This window comes from Diorhabda carinulata, chromosome 9 (genome assembly GCF_026250575.1).
Source record: "Diorhabda carinulata isolate Delta chromosome 9, icDioCari1.1, whole genome shotgun sequence".
Taxonomy (NCBI): domain Eukaryota; kingdom Metazoa; phylum Arthropoda; class Insecta; order Coleoptera; family Chrysomelidae; genus Diorhabda; species Diorhabda carinulata.
In genome coordinates, this window is record NC_079468.1 from 1,380,210 (window position 1) to 1,394,659 (window position 14,450).

Below are 14,450 nucleotides of genomic sequence, written 5' to 3' on the forward strand. Positions count from 1 at the left end.
GGTCAGAGTCAACTTAGCGAACGTCTAGACGATTTCAATTTATAGTACAGTTAAATTCGTCATTTTATTGAACTTTTTGTCAATTAGCGATTTAAGGCAACTACAACTAACTTCTAACTATATATTAATCTGTATGATATTATACTTTCAGTTGTCCTTCCGGTACCGACGGTAAACAATGCGAAACAGCCCCGGAAAGATGCATTGGCAACCCTTGTATGCACGGCGGTAAATGTCAAGATTTCGGTTCCGGTTTGAATTGCTCTTGCAGCGACAATTTCAGCGGCATCGGCTGTCAATACGAATACGACGCTTGTCAAGCGAAAGCTTGTAAAAACGGAGCGACCTGCACCAACGAATTTCCCGGTTTCAGATGCATCTGTCCACCGGGATACACCGGGAAATTCTGCGAAGAAGATATCGTCGATTGCAAGGAAAATTCATGTCCTCCGAGCGCCACTTGTATAGATCTCACCGGAAAATTTTACTGCCAATGTCCGTTCAATCTTACAGGAGAAGACTGTAGAAAAAGTATGTATAGAATATTCCTATTGAAACATAACCTAACTATTTCAGCTTCGTAACATTTATATTTGTTTGCTTCTTCTTGTTTATCGAATATACCACATGCTACTTGATATTTATAGAATTTCTTCTTTATTTATGTTTGACGCATGCGTGGCACTTGACGTATAATACAGTCACGGTTGTCAATAGGATTGGTACAATATTATAGTCAGTTCATTATTTTTTTTTGGGTTTCTTGTCTACGTAAATCGGTGACGTGACACTAAATCGAGTTCTTTTTAATATTTTCTAAGAAAAATATGATAAAAGCGGAAGATTTTACAAGTTTTATTATCAAACCATATCACTGGATTACGTTTTAGCCTACTTCTAGATAGTTATCTGTCTCTAATGATAAGTGACAATTCGATTTCATAATAAACAGTCTCTAATAACAATTGACAGTTGGTTTCCATAATAGACACTCTCTAATGACAATTGATAGTTCGATTCCACAATAGACAGTCTCTAATGACAATTGACAGTTCGATTTCATAATAAACAGTCTCTAATGACAATTGACGGTTTCTGATCATTAAAAACAGTTTCTAGTGACATTAGTTTTTTGTAAAAGACAGTTTCTAGAGACAAATATGACGATTTCTCATCATCAAAGACAGTTTTTTCTCTTAATAGACATTTTATAATGACAATTGACGCTTTCTCATCATCAAAGACAGTTTTTTCTCTCAATAAACAGTCTCTAATGACAATTGACAGTTCGATTTCATAATAGACACTCTCTAATGGCAATTGACAGTTCGATTTCATAATAGACAGTCTCTAATGACAATTGACAGTTCGATTTCATAATAAACAGTCTTTAATGACAATTGACGGTTTCTGATCATTAAAAACAGTTTCAAGAGACAAATATGACGGTTTCTGATCATTAAAAACAGTTTCAAGAGACAAATATGACGGTTTCTCATCATCAAAGACAGTTTTTTCTCTTAATAAACAGTCTCTAATGACAATTGACAGTTCGATCTCATAATAAACAGTCTCTAATGACAATTGACAGTTCGATTTCATAATAGACAGTCTCTAATGACAATTGACAGTTCGATCTCATAATAAACAGTCTTTAATGACAATTGACGGTTTCTGATCATTAAAAACAGTTTCAAGAGACAAATATGACGGTTTCTCATCATCAAAGACAGTTTTTTCTCTTAATAAACAGTCTCTAATGACAATTGACAGTTCGATCTCATAATAAACAGTCTCTAATGACAATTGACAGTTCGATTTCATAATAGACAGTCTCTAATGACAATTGACAGTTCGATCTCATAATAAACAGTCTTTAATGACAATTGACGGTTTCTGATCATTAAAAACAGTTTCAAGAGACAAATATGACGGTTTCTCATCATCAAAGACAGTTTTTTCTCTTAATAAACAGTCTCTAATGACAATTGACAGTTTTTTCTCTTAATAAACAGTCTCTAATGACAATTGACAGTTCGATTTCATAATAGACAGTCTCTAATGACAATTGACAGTTCGATCTCATAATAAACAGTCTCTAATGACAATTGACGGTTTCTGATCATTAAAACAGTTTCAAGAGACAAATATGACGGTTTCTCATCATCAAAGACAGTTTTTTCTCTTAATAAACAGTCTCTAATGACAATTGACAGTTCGATTTCATAATAGACAGTCTCTAATGACAATTGACAGTTCGATCTCATAATAAACAGTCTCTAATGACAATTGACGGTTTCTGATCATTAAAAACAGTTTCAAGAGACAAATATGACGGTTTCTCATCATCAAAGACAGTTTTTTCTCTTAATAAACAGTCTCTAATGACAATTGACTGTTCGATTTCATAATAGACAGTCTCTAATGACAATTGACAGTTCGATCTCATAATAAACAGTCTCTAATGACAATTGACGGTTTCTGATCATTAAAAACAATTTCAAGAGACAAATATGACGGTTTCTCATCATCAAAGACAGTTTTTTCTCTTAATAAACAGTCTCTAATGACAATTGACAGTTCGATCTCATAATAAACAGTCTCTAATGACAATTGACAGTTCGATTTCATAATAGACACTCTCTAATGACAATTGACAGTTCGATCTCATAATAAACAGTCTCTAATGACAATTGACGGTTTCTGATCATTAAAAACAGTTTCAAGAGACAAATATGACGATTTCTCATCATCAAAGACAGTTTTTTCTCTTAATAAACAGTCTCTAATGACAATTGACAGTTTTTTCTCTTAATAAACAGTCTCTAATGACAATTGACAGTTCGATTTCATAATAGACAGTCTCTAATGACAATTGACAGTTCGATCTCATAATAAACAGTCTCTAATGACAATTGACGGTTTCTGATCATTAAAACAGTTTCAAGAGACAAATATGACGGTTTCTCATCATCAAAGACAGTTTTTTCTCTTAATAAACAGTCTCTAATGACAATTGACAGTTCGATTTCATAATAGACAGTCTCTAATGACAATTGACAGTTCGATCTCATAATAAACAGTCTCTAATGACAATTGACGGTTTCTGATCATTAAAAACAGTTTCAAGAGACAAATATGACGGTTTCTCATCATCAAAGACAGTTTTTTCTCTTAATAAACAGTCTCTAATGACAATTGACTGTTCGATTTCATAATAGACAGTCTCTAATGACAATTGACAGTTCGATCTCATAATAAACAGTCTCTAATGACAATTGACGGTTTCTGATCATTAAAAACAATTTCAAGAGACAAATATGACGGTTTCTCATCATCAAAGACAGTTTTTTCTCTTAATAAACAGTCTCTAATGACAATTGACAGTTCGATCTCATAATAAACAGTCTCTAATGACAATTGACAGTTCGATTTCATAATAGACAGTCTCTAATGACAATTGACAGTTCGATCTCATAATAAACAGTCTCTAATGACAATTGACAGTTCGATTTCATAATAGACAGTCTCTAATGACAATTGACAGTTCGATCTCATAATAAACAGTCTCTAATGACAATTGACGGTTTCTGATCATTAAAACAGTTTCAAGAGACAAATATGACGGTTTCTCATCATCAAAGACAGTTTTTTCTCTTAATAAACAGTCTCTAATGACAATTGACAGTTCGATCTCATAATAAACAGTCTCTAATGACAATTGACAGTTCGATTTCATAATAGACAGTCTCTAATGACAATTGACAGTTCGATCTCATAATAAACAGTCTTTAATGACAATTGACGGTTTCTGATCATTAAAAACAGTTTCAAGAGACAAATATGACGGTTTCTCATCATCAAAGACAGTTTTTTCTCTTAATAAACAGTCTCTAATGACAATTGACAGTTCGATCTCATAATAAACAGTCTCTAATGACAATTGACAGTTCGATTTCATAATAGACAGTCTCTAATGACAATTGACAGTTCGATCTCATAATAAACAGTCTTTAATGACAATTGACGGTTTCTGATCATTAAAAACAGTTTCAAGAGACAAATATGACGGTTTCTCATCATCAAAGACAGTTTTTTCTCTTAATAAACAGTCTCTAATGACAATTGACAGTTTTTTCTCTTAATAAACAGTCTCTAATGACAATTGACAGTTCGATTTCATAATAGACAGTCTCTAATGACAATTGACAGTTCGATCTCATAATAAACAGTCTCTAATGACAATTGACGGTTTCTGATCATTAAAACAGTTTCAAGAGACAAATATGACGGTTTCTCATCATCAAAGACAGTTTTTTCTCTTAATAAACAGTCTCTAATGACAATTGACAGTTCGATTTCATAATAGACAGTCTCTAATGACAATTGACAGTTCGATCTCATAATAAACAGTCTCTAATGACAATTGACGGTTTCTGATCATTAAAAACAGTTTCAAGAGACAAATATGACGGTTTCTCATCATCAAAGACAGTTTTTTCTCTTAATAAACAGTCTCTAATGACAATTGACTGTTCGATTTCATAATAGACAGTCTCTAATGACAATTGACAGTTCGATCTCATAATAAACAGTCTCTAATGACAATTGACGGTTTCTGATCATTAAAAACAATTTCAAGAGACAAATATGACGGTTTCTCATCATCAAAGACAGTTTTTTCTCTTAATAAACAGTCTCTAATGACAATTGACAGTTCGATCTCATAATAAACAGTCTCTAATGACAATTGACAGTTCGATTTCATAATAGACACTCTCTAATGACAATTGACAGTTCGATCTCATAATAAACAGTCTCTAATGACAATTGACGGTTTCTGATCATTAAAAACAGTTTCAAGAGACAAATATGACGATTTCTCATCATCAAAGACAGTTTTTTCTCTTAATAAACAGTCTCTAATGACAATTGACAGTTTTTTCTCTTAATAAACAGTCTCTAATGACAATTGACAGTTCGATTTCATAATAGACAGTCTCTAATGACAATTGACAGTTCGATCTCATAATAAACAGTCTCTAATGACAATTGACGGTTTCTGATCATTAAAACAGTTTCAAGAGACAAATATGACGGTTTCTCATCATCAAAGACAGTTTTTTCTCTTAATAAACAGTCTCTAATGACAATTGACAGTTCGATTTCATAATAGACAGTCTCTAATGACAATTGACAGTTCGATCTCATAATAAACAGTCTCTAATGACAATTGACGGTTTCTGATCATTAAAAACAGTTTCAAGAGACAAATATGACGGTTTCTCATCATCAAAGACAGTTTTTTCTCTTAATAAACAGTCTCTAATGACAATTGACTGTTCGATTTCATAATAGACAGTCTCTAATGACAATTGACAGTTCGATCTCATAATAAACAGTCTCTAATGACAATTGACGGTTTCTGATCATTAAAAACAATTTCAAGAGACAAATATGACGGTTTCTCATCATCAAAGACAGTTTTTTCTCTTAATAAACAGTCTCTAATGACAATTGACAGTTCGATCTCATAATAAACAGTCTCTAATGACAATTGACAGTTCGATTTCATAATGAACACTCTCTAATGACAATTGACAGTTCGATCTCATAATAAACAGTCTCTAATGACAATTGACGGTTTCTGATCATTAAAAACAATTTCAAGAGACAAATATGACGGTTTCTCATCATCAAAGACAGTTTTTTCTCTTAATAAACAGTCTCTAATGACAATTGACAGTTCGATCTCATAATAAACAGTCTCTAATGACAATTGACAGTTCGATTTCATAATAGACACTCTCTAATGACAATTGACAGTTCGATCTCATAATAAACAGTCTCTAATGACAATTGACGGTTTCTGATCATTAAAAACAGTTTCAAGAGACAAATATGACGGTTTCTCATCATCAAAGACAGTTTTTTCTCTTAATAAACAGTCTCTAATGACAATTGACAGTTTTTTCTCTTAATAAACAGTCTCTAATGACAATTGACAGTTCGATTTCATAATAGACAGTCTCTAATGACAATTGACAGTTCGATCTCATAATAAACAGTCTCTAATGACAATTGACGGTTTCTGATCATTAAAACAGTTTCAAGAGACAAATATGACGGTTTCTCATCATCAAAGACAGTTTTTTCTCTTAATAAACAGTCTCTAATGACAATTGACAGTTCGATTTCATAATAGACAGTCTCTAATGACAATTGACAGTTCGATCTCATAATAAACAGTCTCTAATGACAATTGACGGTTTCTGATCATTAAAAACAGTTTCAAGAGACAAATATGACGGTTTCTCATCATCAAAGACAGTTTTTTCTCTTAATAAACAGTCTCTAATGACAATTGACTGTTCGATTTCATAATAGACAGTCTCTAATGACAATTGACAGTTCGATCTCATAATAAACAGTCTCTAATGACAATTGACGGTTTCTGATCATTAAAAACAATTTCAAGAGACAAATATGACGGTTTCTCATCATCAAAGACAGTTTTTTCTCTTAATAAACAGTCTCTAATGACAATTGACAGTTCGATCTCATAATAAACAGTCTCTAATGACAATTGACAGTTCGATTTCATAATGAACACTCTCTAATGACAATTGACAGTTCGATCTCATAATAAACAGTCTCTAATGACAATTGACGGTTTCTGATCATTAAAAACAGTTTCAAGAGACAAATATGACGGTTTCTCATCATCAAAGACAGTTTTTTCTCTTAATAAACAGTCTCTAATGACAATTGACTGTTCGATTTCATAATAGACAGTCTCTAATGACAATTGACAGTTCGATCTCATAATAAACAGTCTCTAATGACAATTGACGGTTTCTGATCATTAAAAACAATTTCAAGAGACAAATATGACGGTTTCTCATCATCAAAGACAGTTTTTTCTCTTAATAAACAGTCTCTAATGACAATTGACAGTTCGATCTCATAATAAACAGTCTCTAATGACAATTGACAGTTCGATTTCATAATGAACACTCTCTAATGACAATTGACAGTTCGATCTCATAATAAACAGTCTCTAATGACAATTGACGGTTTCTGATCATTAAAAACAGTTTCAAGAGACAAATATGACGGTTTCTCATCATCAAAGACAGTTTTTTCTCTTAATAAACAGTCTCTAATGACAATTGACAGTTCGATTTCATAATAGACAGTCTCTAATGACAATTGACGGGTTCTGATCATTAAAAACAGTTTCTAGTGACGAATATGACGGTTTCTTATCATTAAAGAGTCTTTTCTCGTAATAGACCTTTTCTAATGGCAAATGACGGTTTCTCTAACGACATATAACGTTTAAAGACAGTCTTAAAAGACAAATAATGGTTTGTGTTCGTAAAAGACAGTCTCTAACGACAATTGGCACGCCGATTTTTATTCTGAATATTGAATACACATTTACAAGACAACTTTTCGACATAAAGAAGATTTATAAAGTTCAATCATTTTGCAGCAATATCAGTCGATTACGACCTCTACTTCAGCGACGCCACTCGTAGTTCCGCTTCCCAAATCATACCGTTCTACACAGGCGCTAAATCGAGTCTAACCATCGCCATGTGGGTCCAATTCACTCAAAAAGACGAAAACGGAATATTTTTCACGTTGTACAGCGTTTCGTAAGTCCGTTTACCTCTTTTTTTTCCCAATTTAATCGATCTAATTTTCAGAGATAAACACGTAGCGGTAAACAGAAGACCGATCATCCAAGCCCATTCGAACGGAGTCCAAATATCAATTTTCCCCGATTTGCAGGACGTTTATTTGAGTTATCGCGATTACACGACGGTCAACGACGCCCAATGGCATCACATAGCGATAGTATGGGACGGCGAGAACGGCGGCGAGCTCAAATTGATCACCGAAGGTCTGATTGCCAGTAAAGTTAAAGGTTACGGCAGCGGCAGAAAATTACCCGAACAGTAAGTCGAAATCAAATCAATTTTTAATCGATTCCATCCGAATAATATATTTCAGTGCTTGGGTTACTTTGGGCAAACCCCAAACCGGGAATCCGAAGGCTTACACCGAATCCGGTTTCCAAGGGCACCTCACCAAGGTCCAGATATGGGGAAGGGCGCTCGATGTTACCAACGAAGTACAAAAACAAGTGAGAGATTGTAGAACCGAACCGGTCATATACAGAGGATTGATTCTAACTTGGGCGGGATACGAAGATACGGTTGGAGGAGTGGAAAGGGTAGTACCGTCTCATTGCGGACAACGGAATTGTCCACCGGGATATAAGGGATCGAAATGTCAGGAGTTGGAAGTCGATAAAATATCACCGAAGGTAAATTCTTTTAATATTTTCAGTTGAACTAATTTTTTCTAGTTATTTCGATGTTTATCCACTGCATCATTTCATAACAGACACTTTCTAATGACAAATAACGGTTTCTTATCTTTAAAAACCGTTTCAAATGTCAAATGACGATTTCTTATCATCACAGACAGTTTCTAACGATGGATTCTTTTCGTAAATGACAGTTTCTATTGACAATTGACAGTTTCTTATCTTTAAAAACCGTTTCAAATGTCAAATGACGATTTCTTATCATCACAGACAGTTTCTAACGATGGATTCTTTTCGTAAATGACAGTTTCTATTGACAATTGACAGTTTCTTATCTTTAAAAACCGTTTCAAATGTCAAATGACGATTTATTATCATCACAGACAGTTTCTAACGATGGATTCTTTTCGTAAATGACAGTTTCTACTGACAATTGACAGTTTCTATCTTTAAAAACCGTTTCAAATGTCAAATGACGATTTCTTATCATCACAGACAGTTTGTAACGATGGATTCTTTTCGTAAATGACAGTTTCTACTGACAATTGACAGTTTCTATCTTTAAAAACCGTTTCAAATGTCAAATGACGATTTCTTATCATCACAGACAGTTTCTAACGATGGATTCTTTTCGTAAATGACAGTTTCTACTGACAATTGACAGTTTCTATCTTTAAAAACCGTTTCAAATGTCAAATGACGATTTATTATCATCACAGACAGTTTCTAACGATGGATTCTTTTCGTAAATGACAGTTTCTACTGACAATTGACAGTTTCTATCTTTAAAAACCGTTTCAAATGTCAAATGACGATTTCTTATCATCACAGACAGTTTGTAACGATGGATTCTTTTCGTAAATGACAGTTTCTACTGACAATTGACAGTTTCTATCTTTAAAAACCGTTTCAAATGTCAAATGACGATTTCTTATCATCACAGACAGTTTCTAACGATGGATTCTTTTCGTAAATGACAGTTTCTACTGACAATTGACAGTTTCTATCTTTAAAAACCGTTTCAAATGTCAAATGACGATTTCTTATCATCACAGACAGTTTGTAACGATGGATTCTTTTCGTAAATGACAGTTTCTACTGACAATTGACAGTTTCTATCTTTAAAAACCGTTTCAAATGTCAAATGACGATTTATTATCATCACAGACAGTTTCTAACGATGGATTCTTTTCGTAAATGACAGTTTCTACTGACAATTGACAGTTTCTATCTTTAAAAACCGTTTCAAATGTCAAATGACGATTTCTTATCATCACAGACAGTTTGTAACGATGGATTCTTTTCGTAAATGACAGTTTCTACTGACAATTGACAGTTTCTATCTTTAAAAACCGTTTCAAATGTCAAATGACGATTTCTTATCATCACAGACAGTTTCTAACGATGGATTCTTTTCGTAAATGACAGTTTCTACTGACAATTGACAGTTTCTATCTTTAAAAACCGTTTCAAATGTCAAATGACGATTTCTTATCATCACAGACAGTTTGTAACGATGGATTCTTTTCGTAAATGACAGTTTCTATTGACAATTGACAGTTTCTTATCTTTAAAAACCGTTTCAAATGTCAAATGACGATTTATTATCATCACAGACAGTTTCTAACGATGGATTCTTTTCGTAAATGACAGTTTCTACTGACAATTGACAGTTTCTATCTTTAAAAACCGTTTCAAATGTCAAATGACGATTTCTTATCATCACAGACAGTTTGTAACGATGGATTCTTTTCGTAAATGACAGTTTCTACTGACAATTGACAGTTTCTATCTTTAAAAACCGTTTCAAATGTCAAATGACGATTTCTTATCATCACAGACAGTTTGTAACGATGGATTCTTTTCGTAAATGACAGTTTCTATTGACAATTGACAGTTTCTTATCTTTAAAAACCGTTTCAAATGTCAAATGACGATTTCTTATCATCACAGACAGTTTCTAACGATGGATTCTTTTCGTAAATGACAGTTTCTATTGACAATTGACAGTTTCTTATCTTTAAAAACCGTTTCAAATGTCAAATGACGATTTCTTATCATCACAGACAGTTTCTAACGATGGATTCTTTTCGTAAATGACAGTTTCTATTGACAATTGACAGTTTCTTATCTTTAAAAACCGTTTCAAATGTCAAATGACGATTTATTATCATCACAGACAGTTTCTAACGATGGATTCTTTTCGTAAATGACAGTTTCTACTGACAATTGACAGTTTCTATCTTTAAAAACCGTTTCAAATGTCAAATGACGATTTCTTATCATCACAGACAGTTTGTAACGATGGATTCTTTTCGTAAATGACAGTTTCTACTGACAATTGACAGTTTCTATCTTTAAAAACCGTTTCAAATGTCAAATGACGATTTCTTATCATCACAGACAGTTTCTAACGATGGATTCTTTTCGTAAATGACAGTTTCTACTGACAATTGACAGTTTCTATCTTTAAAAACCGTTTCAAATGTCAAATGACGATTTCTTATCATCACAGACAGTTTGTAACGATGGATTCTTTTCGTAAATGACAGTTTCTATTGACAATTGACAGTTTCTTATCTTTAAAAACCGTTTCAAATGTCAAATGACGATTTATTATCATCACAGACAGTTTCTAACGATGGATTCTTTTCGTAAATGACAGTTTCTACTGACAATTGACAGTTTCTATCTTTAAAAACCGTTTCAAATGTCAAATGACGATTTCTTATCATCACAGACAGTTTCTAACGATGGATTCTTTTCGTAAATGACAGTTTCTACTGACAATTGACAGTTTCTATCTTTAAAAACCGTTTCAAATGTCAAATGACGATTTCTTATCATCACAGACAGTTTGTAACGATGGATTCTTTTCGTAAATGACAGTTTCTACTGACAATTGACAGTTTCTATCTTTAAAAACCGTTTCAAATGTCAGATGACGATTTCTTATCATCACAGACAGTTTCTAACGATGGATTCTTTTCGTAAATGACAGTTTCTATTGACAATTGACAGTTTCTTATCTTTAAAAACCGTTTCAAATGTCAAATGACGATTTATTATCATCACAGACAGTTTCTAACGATGGATTCTTTTCGTAAATGACAGTTTCTACTGACAATTGACAGTTTCTATCTTTAAAAACCGTTACAAATGTCAAATGACGATTTCTTATCATCACAGACAGACAATTGACGGTTTATATCATTTTTTACCCTTCTCCTTCGTTCTATTCCCCTTTTTTTGTTTTGGTTTTCCTATTTTTCATTTTTCTTTGATTCTTTATCTGATTTTTCCCTTTAGATCCTCTCATTGCATCCTCTTTGTTTGATTATCTTCCAAGTTCCTCATTTTTTATCCTTTTCCTTTCTTCTATGCGCCGTTTTTGTTTTATCGATTCTTTTCCTATTATTGCTTTTTCATTCTTCTTTCGTTTCTCTTTCGTTTCTTTTATTCCTTTTTCTTCCTTTCAGGTGGAATATTGTCCTGGAGATCTTTGGATAATCACGAAAAATGGATCGGCCATCGTTGTATGGGACGAACCCCATTTTTCAGATAACGTAGAAGTAACGAATATCCAAGAAAATAACGGACATCGACCCGGACAAACTCTCTTGTGGGGAGTATATCAAATTGCCTACGTGGCATCTGACGCTGCAGGAAATACGGCCGTTTGTTCATTTAGAGTATCGGTTTTATGTAAGTTGAAAATTTATTTGAGAATTTTTGGTAATTATTTAACTTGAAAGTTCGTAGATTCGTAAAAGTCTCTGTTAAATCGTGACATTGATGATAATTTATAAAACTTGGCAACGCTGTAAACGATTCCGTCGATATGAAATACGACAGTAAACTAAAGAAATATTTCCATAAAAAAATGTACAAGTAACGTAATTTTGATAATTGAAATTCAAAAATATAAGTATCGGTATCAATTTTTGGAAAATTGGTTTCAAAATGGATGTTTTGCAACTTTTTTTTTCATACTGGTAATAAATGTCAAAAAAAAAGACTGCAATATGACAGATCGTTTGACAGTTAGTCGTCTTAACCTAAAAAAAAACACACTGCGAGTAAAATTTTTCGCCAAATCTATTCGCCGATACTTTTTTGCTTAGTTTATTCAATAATCATTGTTTATACGTGAATGATTTTGAAAAATTTTCGAAATACAACACACTCCCTTAAAGATTTATCCGATGTTGCCAAGAATCGCCATTTTACGTAAAATATTGGAAATATATCCCATGTTGCCACGGTTTACTATATTTCGTACATTATTGGAATATCGTGAATTAATTCTAACAAGATTTGATTGAATTTTATGATAATTTGACAATTTCAGCTGATTTTTGTCCCGAACTTCCTGATCCAGTTGGCGGTATGCAACTGTGCAAAGATTGGGGCGCCGGGGGTCAATTCAAAACGTGCGAAATCGGTTGTCAGCCAGGTTTGAGATTCTCGCAACAAATCCCACAATTCTACAGCTGCGGTTTGGAAGGTTTCTGGCGACCGACCAAAGACCCGTTACTCCCGCTCGTCTATCCCGCTTGTTCCGGTAAATAAAATTGAAAAATAATCGGTCCGATTATAAATTTAACGATATATTTTGAAAAATTTCCAGCCGCCAAGCCCGCTCAAAGGGTATTCCGCATCGAAATGTTATTCCCCAGCTCGGTATTGTGTAACGAAGCCGGACAAGGGGTGTTGAAACAAAAAGTACGGAACGCGGTGAATTCCTTGAATAGGGATTGGAATTTCTGTTCGTTTTCCGTTGATGGTACCAGGGAATGCAAGGAACTGAATATCGACGTGAAATGCGATCACAGGACCAACAGGCAGACCAGGCAAGTTAACGAAGAAGAAGACGGAGGGACTTACGTTGTGAAAACTGACGTACCAGTGGAAAAGTGAGTAATTTGATAGAATTCTACTTTTTTTTTCAATTAAAATCAAAGCATACGTTTAGATAATCTATTTCCATTCAATTATGTATTACGTATAAATATTTTTCTCAGTGTATATTCATTATTTGATTATTAATTTTTTTTTCCTTATTTATTATTCTAAATTGCACAATATGGCAACATAGTATTTCATTATAATGTCTGACTCACTACCTACTCCTGATTAGTAATCGATATCCAGTGTTGCCGGACTTTTTAACTTTTAAGTATCAAAAATTTTTTAAATATATGGCAATTGCAACAATTAAATAACAAAATTAAGTTTTTTGTCAAAAAATAATGACATTTATAAATTTCTAAAAGTAAAATTTTTTACTAAAAACGAAAATAAAGATTTTATTTATAATTGTATATAATGGCGTAGTTTAAGTGGCGTTTGATATCCTATTTTTTTTAAATTGTCGATAAAATTGTGAAAATAATTGCCAAAGATACGATTTTGTTTAAAAATCCTCGAAATTCTAAAAAAAAATCTGCAAGTTTTTCAGCAGTACTAATTTCTATGCAAAACTACTTCATATTGAAGAAAATCGTTCAATTCTGGCAACAACGTTCTAATAGTCTCGCAATCAGTAGTTACAGCAGTGTTGCCAGATCTTTTTGACGACTTTCATTCGATTGATTGATAAAAATATTTCATATGCTTCAAAAAATAATGAAAAGTACAAGGAAACACTAAAAAAAATAATAATATGAAATTTTTTTCATAAAAATTAGACAAAATGTTTAAAAATCAAATTTTAACCGACAAATACAGTGAAATAGCTAATGTCATCTCGTATTTTCTGTTAAAATTCTTGGAATAGTTACTGAACATACGATTTTGTCTTCAAATCCTTCAAATTCTTATAAAAACCTTCAATATCTTCAGAAGTAGAAATTTTAGTTAAAAAATAATTCATATTGTCGGAAGTTCTTCAATTCTGGCAACACTGTCTTACAGTTTTGCAACCGTTATATGCCGAAATGTTGCCACACTTTATTTGACCATTTTCTTTCAACAAATAAGATTTTTTATATACTTCAAAAATAATGGAAAATACAACCAAAAATATATGTTTTAATAAAAATGGCAACAGAACTATTAAAAATCGTTAACTGCTGATGATAATGTATAAAGAAAATGGCGTTTGATA

General features: G+C 32.8%; 1 protein-coding gene across 3 annotated transcripts in view; it reads left to right on the plus strand.

The window, feature by feature from the left end:
• The window catches only part of LOC130897935 (sushi, von Willebrand factor type A, EGF and pentraxin domain-containing protein 1), a 64,348-nt gene that overhangs the window by 37,797 nt on the left and 12,101 nt on the right, over positions 1-14,450 (plus strand). For all 3 annotated transcript variants that reach the window (XM_057806920.1, XM_057806922.1, XM_057806921.1), the window contains exons 22-28: positions 152-531; positions 7,499-7,664; positions 7,716-7,967; positions 8,023-8,338; positions 11,821-12,046; positions 12,693-12,905; positions 12,972-13,257. In XM_057806920.1, the coding sequence (XP_057662903.1) occupies positions 152-531; positions 7,499-7,664; positions 7,716-7,967; positions 8,023-8,338; positions 11,821-12,046; positions 12,693-12,905; positions 12,972-13,257 (1,839 nt within the window). The remainder of the gene's footprint in view (positions 1-151; positions 532-7,498; positions 7,665-7,715; positions 7,968-8,022; positions 8,339-11,820; positions 12,047-12,692; positions 12,906-12,971; positions 13,258-14,450) is intronic.